Source organism: Chenopodium quinoa, unplaced genomic scaffold (assembly GCF_001683475.1).
Source record: "Chenopodium quinoa cultivar QQ74 unplaced genomic scaffold, ASM168347v1, whole genome shotgun sequence".
Lineage (NCBI taxonomy): Eukaryota > Viridiplantae > Streptophyta > Magnoliopsida > Caryophyllales > Amaranthaceae > Chenopodium > Chenopodium quinoa.
Window position 1 is genome coordinate 1,034,530 of NW_018742899.1, and position 19,584 is coordinate 1,054,113.

At 31.6% G+C, this 19,584-nt stretch overlaps 6 protein-coding genes across 6 annotated transcripts; 2 read left to right on the forward strand and 4 right to left on the reverse strand.

Annotated features, from left to right (window-relative positions):
• Positions 1-2,031: 2,031 nt before the first annotated feature.
• On the reverse strand, positions 2,032-2,553 carry LOC110727016. Its single transcript, XM_021906552.1, has one exon. It carries the CDS (start codon positions 2,551-2,553, stop codon positions 2,032-2,034), a length of 522 nt encoding a protein of 173 aa, XP_021762244.1.
• A 600-nt stretch (positions 2,554-3,153) lies between these two features.
• LOC110727017 (glutathione S-transferase T3-like) lies at positions 3,154-5,756 on the reverse strand. Its single transcript, XM_021906553.1, has 2 exons — positions 5,751-5,756; positions 3,154-4,188 (listed from the first exon to the last, which is right to left on the reverse strand). The coding sequence occupies exons 1-2, from the start codon at positions 5,754-5,756 to the stop codon at positions 3,154-3,156; spliced, it is 1,041 nt and encodes a 346-aa protein (XP_021762245.1).
• A 54-nt stretch (positions 5,757-5,810) lies between these two features.
• On the forward strand, positions 5,811-8,506 carry LOC110727019 (titin-like). The gene is made up of 7 exons (XM_021906554.1): positions 5,811-5,881; positions 5,977-6,015; positions 6,656-6,776; positions 7,204-7,282; positions 7,560-7,742; positions 7,924-8,004; positions 8,229-8,506. The coding sequence occupies exons 1-7, from the start codon at positions 5,811-5,813 to the stop codon at positions 8,504-8,506; spliced, it is 852 nt and encodes a 283-aa protein (XP_021762246.1).
• Positions 8,507-10,614: 2,108 nt separating this feature from the next.
• On the forward strand, positions 10,615-12,396 carry LOC110727020. Its single transcript, XM_021906555.1, has 8 exons — positions 10,615-10,661; positions 10,969-11,013; positions 11,088-11,159; positions 11,244-11,327; positions 11,413-11,547; positions 11,629-11,788; positions 11,901-12,029; positions 12,110-12,396. The coding sequence occupies exons 1-8, from the start codon at positions 10,615-10,617 to the stop codon at positions 12,305-12,307; spliced, it is 870 nt and encodes a 289-aa protein (XP_021762247.1). The 3' UTR covers positions 12,308-12,396.
• A 772-nt stretch (positions 12,397-13,168) lies between these two features.
• Positions 13,169-14,158, reverse strand: LOC110727072. Its single transcript, XM_021906611.1, has 4 exons — positions 14,144-14,158; positions 13,986-14,057; positions 13,825-13,890; positions 13,169-13,734 (listed from the first exon to the last, which is right to left on the reverse strand). Exons 3-4 carry the CDS (start codon positions 13,870-13,872, stop codon positions 13,210-13,212), a joined length of 573 nt encoding a protein of 190 aa, XP_021762303.1. The 5' UTR covers positions 13,873-13,890; positions 13,986-14,057; positions 14,144-14,158; the 3' UTR covers positions 13,169-13,209.
• On the reverse strand, positions 13,971-17,518 carry LOC110727021 (protein FAR1-RELATED SEQUENCE 5-like). Its single transcript, XM_021906556.1, has 4 exons — positions 15,436-17,518; positions 14,394-15,309; positions 14,144-14,233; positions 13,971-14,057 (listed from the first exon to the last, which is right to left on the reverse strand). The coding sequence occupies exons 1-4, from the start codon at positions 16,602-16,604 to the stop codon at positions 13,971-13,973; spliced, it is 2,262 nt and encodes a 753-aa protein (XP_021762248.1). The 5' UTR covers positions 16,605-17,518.
• Between the last annotated feature and the right edge of the window lie 2,066 nt (positions 17,519-19,584).

Consider the following 19,584-nt stretch of genomic DNA (forward strand, 5'->3'; position numbering starts at 1 on the left):
ATTATATTAGTAGCAGGTTGGATGATAAAATCTAGTCTTTTAAGGATATCATCTTCACTTAGGAGGATATCGACTAGTATTTAGTCTTTAGAGGATATCATCTAGTCTTTTAAGGATATCGTCCAGTTTTTGGATTATATTAGTAACAGGTTGGATGATAAAATCTAGTCTTTTAAGGATATCATCTTCAATTAGGAGGATATCAACTAGTATTTAGTGTTTAGAGGATACTATCTAGTCGTTAGAGGATATCGTCCAGTCTTTGGATTATATTAGTAACAGGTTGGATGATAAAAACTAGTATTTTAAGGATATCATTTTCACTTAGGAGGACATCAATTAGTATCTAGTCTTTAGAGGATATCATCCAGTTGTTGGAGGATATCATCTAGTCTTAATCGTGCCTGCAAAACCCTGTACAAACGGGCTTCAAACCCGCGTCTTTTTTAATCAAGCCCGTAAAGCCCGGTACAACCGGACTTCAAACTCGCCCCTTTTTTCAATTCGTGGTTTGTGTTTTGACGCACGAGATGTTTCGTCAGTCCAGCCGTACATAATATGTTCTCTTGATTTAATAATATTATTAAAATCATACATGATCATACTATAACATAAAAAATCATACTTGAACAAACCATAGTTTTTACTCCATATTTAGACCACTCTCAATGGTAAGCAAAAAAAATGCTCACCCACTCTCTCTCTTCCCACTTTCTCTCTCAACAAATTAGTTTTGCTCATGGGCAAATTTTTTTCACATTTTCTCTCCCAATGGTGAGCAAAAAAAATGCCCACCCACCACTCTCTCTCTCTTACTTTTTCAATACCCCACCATTACTTTCTCTCTCCTACACAACACTTCTTTATTTATTAATTTCATTTATATTTTAACAATATTACTCCAAATAAATAAAAACTATTTTAAATTTGTGTAACATATTTTTTTAATTTTTGTCTTTTTTATCGTTAAAATTTGTCGTAAAATTAAGTACGTTATTATAAATAATTGTAAAAAAAGCTCAAAATTTCTTAAATGTTTTTATTTTTTTTTAAAAGCGGTACAATACTAGAAACCAATTACATTTGCAACGTCATGCGCAATTAAACTTAAGAAATAAAATAAACACAACAATTAAAAAATAACTCGACTACGTACGGAAAAGTAGATAGGCCATAGTACTAGGCCTAAAGTCGTGCTAATTTTTCCCTAATTACCTGGCCCGTATTGTAACCAAATATGTTCGACTAAATCACGTTTCAGAGATAGATGAATTTCTCTATCACGGAGGGAAGCTTTTCGCTGTAGAAATGCGTTAAAGTCAAAGTCGGTAGGTCGGCCTACATTGAATTCAAACGGTGGCGTTGTAGACGTTGATGCTGGTGTTAATTCTTGTTGATCTTCTTCGTAGAAGGCTCTTAGAACTTCGGCTCGAGTGTAGTTGTGGCGCTCATCTTCAACAATCATGTTGTGCATAATGATACATGCTTTCATTATGTCCCGCAGTATGTCCTCGTCGTACGCCAGCGACGGTTTTCGTATTATTGCAAATCGAGCTTGCAAAACATCGAAAGCTCTTTCAACGTCCTTTCGAGCTGCAGCCTGGTGGTCAGCGAACATTTTATCTTTGGCCAGTTGAGGGAATGTGATACCCTGAACAAAAGTTGCCCACTTCGGATAAATGTCGTCGGCTAAGTAATAAGCCATGTTGTATTCATGGCCGTTAACTGTAAAATTTACCGGAGGAGCTCGACCATGAAGAATCTCATCGAACACTGGTGAACGGTACAACACATTAAGATCATTACAAGATCCGGGAATACCAAGAAGGAATGCCATATCCATAAATTCTGATCCGCAACGGCTTCCAGTATTAGCGTTGCTTTCTTGTTCCTACCGGCGTACTGCGCTTTCCAAGCCGTTGGACAGTTCTTCCATTCCCAATGCATGCAATCAATGCTGCCTATCATGCCTGGAAAACCACGTAGTTCATTTTGATGCAGTATCCGGGCCAATTCATCAGTTGCAGGGTTTCACATGTACTCGGTTCCGAACTGATCAATGACCCCGGCACAAAAACGTTGTAGGGCAACTCGAGCGGTTGACTGACTGATTCGAGCGTATTCATCAACGGCGTCTGCAGCCATGCCGTAGGCTAACATTCTTATCGCGGCTGTACATTTTTGCAGAGGTGATAAGCCTAACCTTCCAGTTGCATCCCTACGCTGCTTGAAGTAAACATCACCTTCAACGACCTTGTTCATTATGCGTAAAAACAAAGGCCGTTGCATACGAAATCTTCTTATAAATTGCGTGGTGTTGTACACAGGATTATCGGAAAAATAATCATTAAACAACCTGGCATGTCCCATTTCCCTATCTCTTCTGTTCGTACACCCTCTACGTGTTTTTGAAGTACGTTGGGATTGTGTTTGGGGCATGAGGAAAGATGGGGGTTGGTATGTGAAGAGTTCATCAACGAGTTGATCATATTCTTCATTATTAGAAGAAGATGAACTTGAACTTGAACTTGATGATGATCTGGAATACATCATGTATTAATATTGTAATTTTTTGAATTGGTGTGGTTGTGGATATGTGCCATGCCTACTACATATAGCAAATATATCAAATGAATATGTGGTTACAAATCTGAATGACCACACCGACTAAAGCAATCAAATTTTCAGCCACGGAATAGGTATACTATGCTAGTTGACAATGACAAATCTTGACAAAGTGAATTCAGAAAGATGTGACTACACCATGACAAAGACTTATTGCAATTATGTCGGTATCAATGACCCAAAGTTAAAGCATACTGACAAAGTTAATTCAGAAAAATGTGACTACACAATGACAAAAATGTGACTAATCAATGACAAAGAGTTATTGCAATTATGTTGGTATGAATGACCCAAAGTTAAAGTGAAATCAGACCAAAAGTGACTACGCAATGACAACAATTGAATGCAACTATGTCGGTAACAATGACAACTGAAATCAACTTGTTAAACAACTTGTCATTCAATATTGGAAAATCAGAATACAAGTTTACATATGACATTGAAATTAAACACATCACTAATACAAGTTAAACATAAAAGACTATATTGCGCATAATTAAAAACTTAACTAATACAAGCGTACACCTACTACAACCAAACATGCTTACAAGCCCTGTAATTTACCCAGTAAAAAATTCTTGTACGACTCTTCTTCCTAGTGAGTGGCGTAGGCGAATTCTTCAGAGCTTGCACCATATCAAACCAGGTTTTCATCTTATGAATGTCAAGTTCCTCCCTTTTCCTCTGTTCCTTGTCCTTTTCAATTTTGATCCTCTCTTCTTTCAGAAGGGCCTCCCTCTCGCGAATTGTAGCGAATTCCTTCATTCGTTCGCTAAGCTCAAACGAATCACTTTCTGAAGCTACTTCTTTCCCTTTACGCTTGGCCTTTGCTTTCTTCACACCTTCGGGTCGTTGTATTCCTCCAGATGAAAAACCATCCGTAGGGGTTTCATCCCCTCCATCATCTCTGGACCTCTTCCCACTTCCAGCACTACCTTGCTCCTCAACATCACGAACAGCTTTTCTTTCCTTCTTTGACAAGGACCATCTCAGCTTCGGCCTCCACTTTGGATCTCTATTAAGCATTTCAACCGCGTGAGGAAAAGCAAAATTGCGACCTTGGGCGAGATGAAAAAGCTTCGACGCACTTTTTATAATGTCAGCTTCGTTGTAACCACTCCCTCCCTCCGGAAGTCTACCTGCTTCATCATAGCAAGATATCCGCTGTAGTGTGTCTGCTGCCAACCTTCTCCAGTGCGACGTCAGACTCTTCATAGGTCTTGGTGGAAGTATATGCGGCTTCTCCGCATGAGCAATTTGATATGCTGCGTGTACATCGCGCCAAAGGGAAGTTGCTTTCTGGCTCGTGCCTTTAATAACATTCTCGCTGATCTCCAAGTACAACCCAATCAGAGTTTCATCTTCCGCAACTGACCAAATTCGAGTCGCTCGTGCAACAACCTGGTTGGATTTCAGTTCGGGAACTGGTGGAGGATATTGCGGCGTCTCTGGTACGCTGTCCTCTTCGCTCTCATTGAATTGTGTGTTGCTATCATGTTCAGTTTCAGGTGTACATTCTTCATTAACATGGTTTCGTAGGGGAAACTGAGTGGGTGTCTGATACTGTGGAGGTACTAATTTTAATTTTAATACATAACTAAATTTTAATATTAAAAAAACAAATTAACCAATAATTGCAAGACTTTATTAACTACAAATTTAGTAATGTATGGAGAAAACATAAACAACTTTCTTCAATTACATAATGCAACTACATTACATGGCCTACAATATTTTTTTTTTTCAAAAAAAACACACATATACTAATTTTAATACATAACTACATGTATATATTTTAAAAAAAAAATTAACCAATAATTGCAACACTTTATTTACTACAAATTTAGTAATGTATGGAGAAAATATCAACAACTTTCTTCAATTACATAATGCAATTACATAACATGGCATACAATATTATTTTTTTTCCAAAAATCACATATATACTAATTTTAATACATAACTACATGTATATATTTTAAAAAAAAATAACCAATAATTGGAACACTTTATTTACTACAAATTTAGTAATGTATGGAGAAAATATCAACAACTTTCTTCAATTACATAATGCAATTATATAACATGGCATACAATTTTTTTTTTCCATAAATCACATATATACTAATTTTAATACATAACTACATGTATATATTTTTTTTAAAAAAATAACCAATAATTGCAACACTTTAACTACAAATTTAGTAATTTATGGAGAAAATATCAACAACTTTGTTTAATTACATAATGCAATATAATTACGTGGCCTACAATATTTTTTTTTTATTCAAAAAATCACATATATACTAATTTAATTACATAACTGAATTTAAATATTAAAAAAAAAAAAAAAAATTTACCTCAATATGGGTGTTTTGCAACAAAAATATTCTTCTACAAATTTTAAATGCTTAAGAAAATAAAAAAGTGGAGGATTTAAAGTGATTACGAAATTATATCAAAATATATCAAAATGCATGTCTATTTATAGAGAATTTAATTTTATGACCGTTGGTAATTTTTTTTTTTACTAAATATATTTTTCAGAAAATGAAATACAAATATTATTACCGTTGTAAACGGCTCTAATTTTTTCATTGGCCAACAGCCTGCACAAGACACTTGGCGCGCTCCCACTGGCGGATTGGCTGACGCGCTACAGTAACTCTGCTTTTTTTTTTTTTTAAAATTTCTGAACCTCAAAACGACGCGTTTTGAGGCGCGCCTTTAAGGCTGCTTGCCCAAAACGCGTCGTTTTGATATGCTGGCAGCCAAATTTTTTTACACGTCGCTGCATGTTGTGGGGCCCACTTCTAACACTATTCATCAGTAAAAATGCCCAAGCTATGGGCGTTTTTGGATTTGCCCATGGGCTTTTTTTGGTTTTTTGGATTTGCTCACCATTGTAGTTGATGTAATTATTTATGGCTAGACTCTAGTTTAGCCATTTATCCCTACACCCCCCCTAAACGACGCCGTACCACTAACTTCCAGTAACTTCCCTCTAAAACTGCCAGTAACTTCCCACTACCCCACCCATATATATATATATATAATTAAAAAAAAAACTTTTCAAATAATCACATTTTTCTTTCTCATCCTCTTTCTCCAATTTCTCACTCAACCTCCATTTTCTCTCTCTACTCCATTTTCGTACATGCAACTAGCAAGTAAAATTGTCTAAAATGTCCAACATAAGAGACGAAATTGCACAATCTCGACAAATTTCAACAACAACAAACCAAAAATCTAATGAGTAAGTATGTTTTACATGTTTAGTGTAAAATTAATTGAAAATTCCAAAACAAAACCCTAATTTTTTGGTATTTTTTCTTTTTGATGATGCTTCAGGAAAAAAATTGAAAATACTGGAATTCCAGAACAATCAAAGTAAGTATTACTATTTTTTTTGGAATTATAAGCATAAATTTATTTAAATTTGCTCATATTTAAACAAGTTACTGTTTAATTTCAAAATAAACTTAATTTTCCTCTATTTCTGAGACGATAATAAAAATTTAAACAAGTTACTGTTAATATTGGAATGTATGCATAATTTTGATTAAATGATCAACCAAAAAAAATATAAAGTATAGTATTGTGAAATATATTGAACAAATACAAAACAGTATATGTTCAAATTGGATTGTGTGCATATGTGTGTGCATATATATGTATACATATGTTCAAATTTGTATATTATGTGTACAACATGCAATTTATGTTTGTTTCTAAATTGTTCATTTCTAAATTTATTTGTATACATTTACTGACATATTAATTGTTCATTTCTAAATTCCATTTTGTACAAATAGAAAACATATACTTTATTCATCTGTGTAGTAAAATGAACATTTACAAAACACTATATTGTCAAAATTCATATTATGTTATATATATCCATATATGTGTATACAAATGTTCATTGCTACAACTATATTGATCATTTATATGAACTATTCTGTACATTTGTCTAACATAGAAACATCATGTCAATTTTTATGATTTACAATATTAATTTACATTGTAGTGATGTACCATTTAAAGTGATACACTTGATGCAATTTGACAATGGAATGTTCAATCCTTATCCTATAATTCATGAGAGAAAAAAATGTTCTAAAATAGACAACAAATTGGATAGAAATGAAGTTATAAAAAAGTGGGAACCCTATTTATTAGGAGACAACCTACATCCCAAGTAAGTTGATATACTTACAAATATTCATATATATAATATTTAATATACAATCATTTACTTCAATACTTAATCTCATAATTGAAATAATTTGTAAAATTTTAATAAAAAAAAATCAATTAATAAAGTATAAATATTTAATAAAAATTTAATAATTAATTTTTATATAGTTATATAATCATATTTTTATGTATTAATATTTGAAAAATTTTAGTGAATAAGAGAAGGAAATTTAAAAAATAGATGATGTATTAATAAATTAAGGGTATATTTTGTTTTAATGTGTTTAATGTTTATTTTTTTATTAATTTGTAAATGATTTATTTATTTATTTATTAATTTGTAAATGATTTAAATGTATAGGTGGTGAAGAAATTTAGATTGAGGATGAAACAGAAGAAGAATTGGAAAGACAAGAAGAATTGCAAAGGGATGAGGAGTTGACAAGAATATTGAGAGGTATAAAACCTGTTGAAGAGTTAAATTTGTCTCAAAAGAGTGAAGAATCTTCACAAAATTCAAAGCAACCAAGAAGGAAAATGGTTGCAAGGAAAAATCAAAAGAAAAAAGAATTGGAAGAAAATCAGAAAAAACAGGAAGATGAACAATCACCAGCAAGAAGAACAAGAAGTAAATCACGAGGTAAATAAAATGTACAATTTCTAATATAACAATGATCATATTAAATAAAATATTACAACTATACTAATATTTATATAACAATGTTTATTTGCAGATGTTAAGTTGCCTGGCATATCAGCTATAGCAACAGCTGCTGCAGCAATTGCTGAAAACCTACCAGCAGCAACAACACCCAAAAAACCTGGGCGTCCAAGGGCTGCAACTGCAGTTGCAGAGAAACCTGCTGAGAAAACAGGGCGTACAAGGGCTGCAGTTATTGGGAAAGCAGGCCAAAAAGGTAAAAGAACATATCTAAAACAATAAATGTTCAATTACAATCTTACACTTTTAAAATGTTTATTTTACTTAATGTAATTGATCAAATAATTAGGTGGTCAGAAAAGACCTGCTGCATCAGCCAAAGGTCCTGCAAAAAAAAAGAAAAGTCATAGATCAAGTGCCTTATGATGAACCATCAGAGGATGAAGAACAAGAAGAAGTCCCTGCAACAAGTTCTGCTCCTGCAGAAAAGAAAATTCTTAAAAAAGTAGAACAAAAAGGTAATGTACATATTAATAAAGTTAAATGTTCAAATACAAACTAGCAATTTACACTTTCATATATATATGTTCATTTTACATATTATAATTGATCAAATGTTTAGGTGGCCAGAAGAGGTCTTCTGCATCAGCTAAAGGCCCTTTGAAGAAAACAAAAATCATTGAAGAACAATCAAAGGAGGAAAATGAAGAAGATGATAAAAGTAATACTGATAGTGGATCAGACAGTGAGGATCCAGCTTTTGATGCTGAAAAAGAAGAAGATGAAGAAAGTGAGGAGGTGGAAGTAGTTCAAGAAAAGAAAACAACATTGAAAAAACCAAAAGCTGAAGAAAAAAGAATGGTTCTGTATGAGAGGGAACCAATAAAAAAGATTGTGAAGAGGAAAACTGAATTTTCAGTGGCTAAAAAAAAGAAGAGGAGGAAGAAAAGAATGAAGAGGAAGTTGGAAGTTCGACAAGAGGAGGCCATGTCAAATTCATGCATTGGGTTAAGAAAATGAGTGATACACAGAAGAAATTAGTGCATGAAATAGGACTGGGGCCGTTGTTGGATATAGAACTTCCTCAGCTTGACAAACAATTCAGCCATTGGGTTTTAGATAGCTTTGAAGTCAGTAGTTGTAGTTTTGAGCTGCCTAAAGGTGAGAAAATTGAAATTGAGGTGGAGGATGTGAGAATTGTATATGGTTTGCCAATGGGAGACATTCCCATTGTTGAAGCCAAATCAGACAGAGCAAGTGAAGATTTTGGTGTATTTATAAAAAATTGGAGGTCAAAATGGCAAGGCAAAACACCATCTGTAAACCAAATTATTGCTCAATATACAAGTGATAAATTCAAAAACCAAAGGCCAGCAGAAGAAGATTTTCTCACCAACTTTTTGGTAGTTGCTGTGAATTGTTTGATGAAGTGTATTTCAAACAACCAATGCTATTTCAAGTTTCTATTTTCTATGATGGACAAAGAAAAAATAAAAAACTTGAATTGGTGTCAGTAAGTGTTTGACTCTCTCATCAGTTGCCATGTGACATGGAGAAAGAGTGGAAGAAAAGGATTCTACAATGGACCACTGCAATTTCTGATGGTAAGTTTACAACACACAATAGTAAATTATAAAATGTTCATTTTAGTAACAATGAATGTTCATTAACAAAATGTTAAATATCGATTTCGTCTAAAATTTTAATCTTTTATATTAATTGTTCATTTGTATTATATTATATGTTCATTTATAGTAATGGGTTTTGGTGCAGCTGTTCTACTTTGACAGAGTTCAAAGATTGAACAAAAAACAACCAAGAACAATTCCAATAATTTCTTGTTGGAAAAGGGATATGTCACTTGAAAGGATAAAAACAGAAAATGATTTGAACTATGGATATGGAAAAGTCCTTCCAAGAATAGAAGAAAAGCCTGAAGACAATCCTAAGGTATAAAATGATCATTTATAAATTATGAAATGTTCAATATCAAAACACATAATGTCTTATATGATTTTTTTATATGTTCTATAAATGACATGTCTTTATGAATGAATTTGCATCAATGGTACAAGAAGTTGGTGCATCTTTGGCAAGACTTTCTACCAAATTGGTTAAGGCAAAAGAGCTCTTCCCTGAGAATCAGTTGGTCAAGAAGGTAGATGAAGTGTTGGGAAAGATGGCAAGAGAACCATCAATTCTCAGCCAAGATGAAGAAATATTTGGATCAGAGGATTTTTTGAATGCCATAGCTCAAATTGAGAAGGAACTGATGGAGGCAAGTGAAGCAGAAAAAAAGAAAATAGGAAATGAGAAGGAATATGATATAAGGAAGGTATTCAGTTTGGGTTGCAACTTAACTCCCCCAACTCCAACAACTGGTAAATATGCTTAATTAAAAACTGTCATTAATTTGAATATCCTTACTTAAAGAGTATAATATAATTAAAGAATTAAAATTTAATTTATTTGAACACAGAAGCACAGATTAAGGTTGCAGCCACAACTTCAACAACAACTGATGCAAATGTTTCTTCTAAGCCAGAAGAGGGTAAAGCTTTAATATCTATGTACAATTATGAAAAGTATAATGTTCATTTATAAAATAATAAGTTTGTTTAGTCTAAATATTCAAAAAAGTATATATTCAGAATAACAAATGTTCATTTACATTAACAATTTCATATATTTTAAATCAACAGAAAGAGTTGGAGGTTCAAATTCTGAAGAACCACAAGATGGAGGAAATTCAAAAAAGGTAAAAAGTTCACTTATATAGTATTAAATGAACATTTGTGATTGTAAAATATTCTTCTTTAATGATACTAAGTCTATATATGTGTGAATGCAAATTAATACAAAAAGCATTAAACAAAGGTGAAGGTTCAAAATCTGAAGCATTAGAAGAAAATGTTGAAGGAAATTCAAAGAGTGGTACAATGTTCACATATTACAAATAAATGATCAAATTATTAAGTATAATGTTCATTTCTAGTTATATTAAATTTTTTTCATGTATTTTGTTTGCAGCATCTGATTCAAAAGTTGGTGATCCCAAGACACCAACTGAAAATAGGGAAGGTGCTGGAGATATTTCTACAATCTTGAAATCTCCAGCATGTTCAAGTATGGAAGATATCATTGATAAATCAAACAAGAAAGGAGGAAGCATGGGGTAAACATGGAAGACCTATCTTGTTAGAAAATATATAATTTTGAATGGACATGTAGAATAAATTTGGTTATAAAGTGTAATTATTTTGGACAGTTTTTGTTTGTGAAGTTAGTAATGGATATGTATTATAAAATCAGAAGGGAATATTTTGCTTTAGGGTAGGAATGCACAATTTAAGATATGTAAATTATGTATTTTAATTTAAATGTCTTAGTAATATTTTAAGTGTTTATTGTTCAAAAAAGGAGAATAATGTTTTTTTTTTATATTAATTACTCTTCATTACTAACCATGATTAATATTTCAGAGAAGACAAGAAGAAACAGATATATGCTTCAAATGTGAAGGAAAGGTAAATGATTATTCCACATATACATGTTCTTTTTCATTAAACTGAATAATCATTTATACTATATTTATATTCAGTGAGACAAAAAAGGATTCAAAAGAAATTGAAACAGAGAAGATTCAAATTTCCAAAAACACAACAGGACAAAGGTAAATGGTCTTTACATGTGTATAGATTTATAATGTTCATTATCAATATACTAAATGATCATTCATAATTCAATATTTATTCAGTGACAGAGAGAAGACTTTGGAAAGAAAAAAATCAAGAGAAGCTGAGAAGGAAAAAACTGAGATTGCAAAGGAAAAAGAGATAAGGTATTACTATTTGTTCTTTATATAAATTATTTGTTCATTATTAAAAAAATTCATATTTGTATTAATATATGGTCACATTAACTAGGCCACAAAGGGAAATCCCAAATGTTCCTCTTGCTTTCCGATCTCCATACATGGTCAAGTACAAGGATTTGTTCAAAGATGAAGACACAATGAACAAACTTGTAACAGACTATGCTTATAGTGGAAAAGATCAAAGGTATACATCACTTACTTCATTAAAACTTTAACATTATGTTTGTTGTAAACTCATAAAATTTAAAAAATTGATATTTTGCAGTGAGCTACTATACTATGATGGAGTGAATTCGATCAATAGGGAAGAGATGAAAACTCTTGAAGGGGATACATTAGTAGTTAACAATGTGATCGATTCATGGGCAGTACTTCTGAATCAAAAAAGGTCAAAGAACAAGTTATACTTTTCAACATTTCCACATGTAAGTCTTTATTGAAATTACACATGTATACATTGGTGTACTAAAATGATCAATTCACTTATACTAGATGATCATTATGAATATTAAAATGATCCTTGTGCATTATTTGCAGCAAATTATGTATGCAAATACAGTGTGTCCTGAAGGATCATCAATGGAGCTTAGAATTGCATACTTCAAAGAAAGAATAACAAATGAATTGAGGTTATACAAAATCAAGAGTGCAGTTGGATATCAACAGGTATTAATGAACAATATGGAATTATAATATGTTCATTTACATTAATGTGTATATATAATAATATTGTGTACTATGTACAGATTTTTTTTCCAGTGGCCATATATGCACATTTCTATCTTCTATGCATTGATCATATCAATGAGACAATGCATATAATTGACAACAGGAAACTGCCAAAACATCAAACAATTGCAACAAAGTATGAAAACCAACCCCAATTGGTGGTAAGTATATTGTTTAATAGATATATAAATGATCAATTTGTTTATACAAAATGATCAATATTGAAAATTAAAATGATCAATATTAATATGATCCTTTGAATTTTTTTTTTCTGTATATGTTGCAGTTAAAAGGATATGCAGAATATTTGAAAGGGTTGGGGTATGAAGATGCAGATTCTATTGAGAAATATAAGGTGGTTTTGCAAAAAATGAAGTGGAGGAGCAACGAAGATTACACCAACTGTGGAGTTTACATTATGAAACATATGGAAACTTTCACTGCTGATCCCAATGAAGAATGGGTTTGTGACCTAAAACCAAACAATGTAAGTAAATTTCAACAAAACAAAAAAATATACTTCATGATCACTTTATAATACATAATGATCATTTATATCCCATTAATGTTCATGTTTATAATAAATTATTTTCTTGGAACAGGTGAACCAAATCAGAAAGCTCAGAGTACAATACACTGCTGAACTAATGCTGAATGAAGGAAACAGGTAGTCACAGAACAATAGAAGAGCAGCAAGAAGATTTGCACAAGCTTAATACAATATGTTCATATATAGACATATATATGATCATACTTGCTTTCAGTATTTGTATGGACATAAGTTTTTGTTGTTGTTGTTCAAGTAAAGACAAAATTTATTATCTTTTTAATATTTACAAATAGTAAAGTGTTACATTATAAGTGCCAGTTTTAAATCATCTAATATAATTATTCCAATTTAATAATGGTTCTTACTATTTAAAATAGTATATGATCACTTCCAAAAGCAAAAATAATCATTTATAGAACATTTAAGAATAGTTTGAAAAAAAAAATTCAAATTACTTAATAAATCAAAATATAAAAAACTTAAAGCACTTGAATCTCTATAAAGTTGAGACAACTAAAAATGTTGATAGTTAAACACCAAAACATAATTGCATATTGATTTACTCTCTTATTTACCATTTGTAGCCAATCTCTTAGCCACACTAGTATCAAAAAACGCTAATAACCTATCATATTTGGTTGAAATCTGTGGAGAACCTCCTTGAGTACTTCTTGAAACAGTAGGAGATCCTTGAACATTCATTGAAACACTAGGAGAAAGTAGAACATTCCTTGAAACACTAGGAGAAACTTGCACATTCCTTGAATTTCCTTGAGTACTTCTTGGAACATTAGGAACATCATGCACATTTCTTGAAATACTAGAATCAACTTGAACATTCCGAAAACAGCCTTGAGTACTTCTTGGAACATTAGAAGGAGCTTGAACTTTCTTCGGAACACTAGAACGAACTTGAACATTTCTTGAAGCTTTTGGAGGATTTTGAACAATGCTAGAAACTTTAGAAGGAGCTTTAGCATTGATTTGAGCATGCACAACTGTGGGAAATTGTACATTTCTTGGTTTCTTTGGTGGCAATTGAGAACTTGTTGGAAAATTATCAACATCATGAGCAATTGCAGCTGTTTTACCCTAATAATCAAAATTAAAATAATTAATGATCAAATTCAAAATTCATAATGACCTTATACAAAATTAAAAGGTAGATGATTAATATTTCACCTTAACAATAGAAGATATGTCTGGATCAACATTAACGTTTGATTGCATAGAGCTATATCCATATTCCTATGATAAAATGAAAATTATAAAAACATTATAATCACAACTTAAACTACTAAAATGAACAACTACAATTACATACATAATCATTTACATAATACCTGTTCAAAGTCATTTGAAACACTATCATCTGAAGGGATATCTTCTACAATGGCAGTCTTTTTATTACAAACCTTGAAAAAAAATTAAAAGTAAAAATGTTTAATATTCTAAAGAATTTGATAAAAACAGATAAAAAAAAAAGAAAATAAGTTTTTACCTGAGCACTTGGATCTTCAATCACAATCAACTCATTAGGATCAGCCAAAGAATTAGCATAAGATATAGGACACCCATTCTCGTCCAATTCCTAAGGCAAAACAAAAATGTTCAATTCTTGAACATAAATGATCAATAACAAAAACATAAATGTGCATTATTACCTGAACTACTGCTTGAACTTTAGATCTTTTATAAGGAGTGTATACTGACTTTTTCTTCAACCACTAACCCCTGGCTTTGTTATAAGCCTTCTCTAAATTACTCTTAGGCCTATAATTCCTCTCTCCAATAGGTCTTGATTTTGCCGGATTCTTAACTTCATGATCAACAATTTCAATACCTTCAACCGGTTCATTAAAATCAATAGTACCAGTAACACTCTCAATCTTTTCTTTTAAAAGATTGAAATAACATTCAACCTCTGCTCTAGCATTCAAAGAGTGTTGACAACTTGTTACCAACTTAACAAATTTCCTTAGTGTTTGTGTCCTCCAAACACTTGTAGATACTACATTGGTTTTCATTGTAGGTTCATCAAGGCCATGACTACACATAGCAGCCTTAGTCCACCTCTTACATATATAGTCATCTGGAATCTTATGAACACAATTCATATGATAAATTCGAAGAGCATGACAACAAAGCAAACCCATTTCACTAAACAACATGCATGTACAACATATTGCATGTGTTTCTTTATTAAAAACAACCTCGTGCTTGATCATATCTTTCCCAGGTCTCCACAAATGATAATAATATTTAGGAAAATTCACACCAGCATCCTTATGATCACAAGCAGTACCCTTAATGAACTCTTCCTCAAAAAGCACATAAGCTTGAATAGTATACAATGATCTAGCATGAACAAGAATCTCAATGTATGCAAAGGCCAAATGACGATTACCTCTGATAGTATTATAATCTCTCCCTTTTTCTTTGCTTCTCCACTCTTGAACCACTTCGAGAAACACTTGATAGAAATCACATAGACCTTGTGTCTTGTTAAGCCTTTGAGAAACTGATTTGTTAGTTGTCTCACTACGTTGAGATGAAAGCACACCTCCTGACCAAAATTTCTTTGAAAAAGCTGGACACCACATCTCTTTGATTTTATACAAATCATTCAACCAATCAACATTTGCACAGTCATATTTCAACAACATTCTGTAAATGAAACATGATCATTAAGCATAACAGTTATGATCATTATAAATAAACATTTATAAAAAACTAAATGTTCATTTCTGTAAAAATTATTTAAGAAGCTAAACAAGTATAAAGCAGAAGTACCTTTTCCAATAATGCTCAAATTCTGGTGGAGTTTCACAATACTTCAGTAAATAACCAAATAAATCAGTGAAACCATCCAAAGCTCTCAACGCCCTAATGTGTTTCTTAGAATTTTGTTCAATATGCCACACACATAATCTATGATGAACACCTTTGGGGAAAATATTTCTTATCCCAGCTGCAATTGCTTGAGCTTGATCAGTCATAATAGTAATAGGACTTCTCCTTCCCATAGAAGTTAGAAAAGTATCAAATAACCACTCAAATGATTCTGTTCTTTCATTAAGTATAAATCCCATGCCAAACATCACATTATTTGCATGATGATTCATACCCACAAATGGAGCACAAATCATACCATATTTGTTAGTCCTATAAGTAGTATCAAAAACTAACAAATCACCAAAGTAATGATAATCTCTCATCATCCTTCCATCTCTCCAAAAGAAATTAACCAATGCACCATTTTCATCTTGTTCAAAATCATAATAGAAATTTGCTTCATCAATTTGTCTCTTAGCAAAAAATTTGATTAGTTGATTGTTGTCACCTCCCCCAAGTTTAGCTGTCTTTTCAACAGAAATAGCATTATAAGCATCAGGAGCTGTAAAACAAAGGTTAGGAGACCCTCCAACCTCCTTCTTCAAAGCTCTCAAAGAATCAGAAACTTTAACTCCACTCAATCTAAGTGTAGAAATGAAATTAATATGTTCCTTAGAAATATCCCTTTGAGACCTTATTAAATGTCTCTTGTCAACAGGAATCATTTCATGATTATGAACCATCTCATGTCTTGTACATGTATATACACCTGAACGGTCAATACTAAACTGCACAAAAGCTAAGCAACCAGTCCTTATGTTAAGTCTCTCATACATCCTATTATTCCTGCACTTATCATCTTTAAAACCCTCATTTGTACAAACAAATCTTTTCATAGAGAATGAATCATCTCTTCGCCTCTTACTTTTTCCAATTCTAATTCCAAAGCCCTTTCTAAATGCATATTCATTAAACATTTCATAAGCCACATCTTCAGAAGGAAATTGTTTCCCATAAAATTCAGAACTAGCTGCTTCCTCAAATAAAATAGCATTCTTTTTTTCCACTGCAATATTAAAATGTAACAAATGAACACAAATAATAGCAATAATGTACAATAACCACATGTAAACTGTTAATGATCATTTATCATTACATAAATGAACATATATCAAAATGATAATAAAACATATAAATGAACATTTATGATTACATAGATAAATGTAAATTACAGTAATTACACCTATGTTAACGTAAATGTACATATAATCTAACATACATGAGCATTAATTGAATGTCAAATTTTATAAAACTATAGACAATCATTAAAATGCAGAAAACTGGAAAAAACATCAATCGAATAACAACATTACAAAGAAAAACAATAAAATCACAACAATACATCACAAACTATAAATTAAAATAGTCATAAATAAAAATGAAATCAAATATTATAATCGACCATAATTTTGATTTTAATTCATACAATAAGCAAAACTACAAAACCAAAAATTATAATTGAGCATTATATAAACTATAGTTCATACAATTATCAAATTATGAAATCAAAATCGAACTATTACATGCGAAAACAGAGCATAATCAAAATCGAATGATTGAGGGAAAAATTACTCACATTGTTGCGAAAACGAGTCGACTAAACCAACTCCAGCAGGAAAAATAGAATCACAATCACGATCAAAAGCAATTAAGCTAGAATCACAGTCACGATCAAACACAATTGAGCTAGAAATTTTCATGGAAGAAGAGAGAGAAAAATTGGGGGAAAAATAAAAAAAGCAGGAGAGAGAAAATGAAATAAGTAAAAAAAGAGAGAAATAAAATAGAAATTAGGTTAAGAAAATCATTATATAGTTGCTTGAATAGAAAGTTAACAAAAATGAAAAAAGATAAAGAAAAAAAAATAGCAGAATGATTATTTATGGCTTGAATATAAAACGACGTAGTAGCATGGGGGTGTAGGAGAAGCTAGCTACCCTAGAGTCTAGGCAAAAATTGAGCATTTTATTTGCTCACAAAATATGCCCATAAGCAAATAAAATGCTCACCATTGTAAGTGCTCTTAATAATAAAATTTCGCAATTAATTATAAAAATATGGAATTTAAACAAGATTTACACAATAAGATTTTTAAATCAATCTCTACATAATTTTTTTCCTCATGTATTAGTGTACAAATACAGTCAAAATTCTATCAACCTATCTCTAAATGAAAGAAGTTCCAATTTGTGCAAAAACTGATCCAATAAAATAAAAATAAGGGTTTTCCTAGCTTTGGCTAACATAGTAAGATCAAGCAACCACTTTTTACATTTTCTTTTCTTAATGTTATAATTTATACAAAATCTAACAAAGTACAAATGCACCACGTTTTATAAATAACAATATCTTTGAAGATAAATTGATAAACATTGCAGACAAAATTAAACAGAAAGTAGTCCATATAAAAGGATTATTGTACGGAGTAGATGAGTAGGTAAGGCAATATTTTAAGAGGAATAATGAGTCAGCTAATTAGATAGAAATCATATAATTAGTGTCAATTAATTAGTAAACATACGGTCCCATTCATAATCTTTGTGCTTAATGATGTGGATGGACCACCTTAATTAACAGTTTTAAATAGATTTATTGCGTGTTTATTCATGCATTTGTATCTTCTGTATAACTGTTAGTCAATGCAACTTCTTACATGCCTTAATATGTCAATTTTCTTTCATTGAGGGAATATTTGTCTTACAATTGACGGCACATTGCCTTACGCCTTACGTACACTCCTATGCCTGGAGTGACTATATTTCAATTTACGTACCCTGAGAGCTAAGTGACCCGCTAGCAAAGGGATGGTTCATTTTCGGATAAAACTTATTTGGGTTGATTTTGAGTTAGGGGCTGGGTTCGAGTCATTTTGGAGATTACATTGCCAATTTATTTATTTTAATAAGATAATCATTATTAGAAATATTGATTATCCGGTTAGTTTAATTCAAGTAGGGTTACGTCAGATTAATTTAGATCCGGTTAATTGCATTGCGGGTAGTGTTTGGATTTTGCATTAGCTAACTGTGTAAAAGTCAGTTTTGCCGATAATTCTTGGAGTGAGACTTTCATTTTTCAAGCGGCTTTGCTAAGCCTAGTTCCACTCGAAATCAATTAGTTATCGGATTTATAGTTTAATAACAAGATAAGGACACTTGAGTGAAACCTCTTAGCTATCTTAGTACGGAAGGAAGAGTAAGCCTTGCTTAAAACCCCTTTATGTCTCATTTCTTGTCAATCTTGATTTCCACACCACCAATATATGTGAAGGCAACCTTGGCAAAAATGACTTTAAATTTTGCATACATGTTTATGTTTTAATTAAATTTGAGGAGAAATCCAAAGCTCCCACCCGTCCCTTATGTTGATGTCTCCTTATCCAGTTAACCTTGAAATTAGGGGTGGAGTTCATTGATGGTGGTGGGTGATGGGTTCGAGCATCCAACGTCAATTGGAACTATGATGTATTTGTAATAGAATAGCAGTAAATCATTAATTCGTACCCGTATTATTTTGGCATGTAAAGAGCCATATACAAGATTAGATCTAATCAAGAATATTTTTATTTTACCAACATATGCTCGTGTCTAATCACACCCTCTCTAAGGGCCTATTCTATTCAGCTCCATTTCAATTTAATTCAGTTCAGTTGTGCTCCAATCAGTTCAGTTCAATTCTTTTGTTAATTTATTTGTTTTATATGATTTAGCTAATGATATTGTTAGTGACAATTTAGTTTAGGCATGCCTTTGGGCCGATCTTTTTAAGTTCATCTTTATGTCTAATGATATTACTAATGATAATTAAAGCCAAATTTCATACTTTTGAATATATATTACAACAACAACATAATGAAATTGCGTAGTTTTGGGTCTTTGTTTCTTTTTTCTTTTTTCTTTTTTCTTTTTTTTTTGGATATTTTCTTCGTTTTTTCTTTTTTGGTTTGTTTTTGTTTCATTTTTTAACGGCCATACTATTATAGTAGATTAATTTCACAGGCATCAATTAACATGAAAATAAAAAATTAAAAAAAAAATACTATTAGTG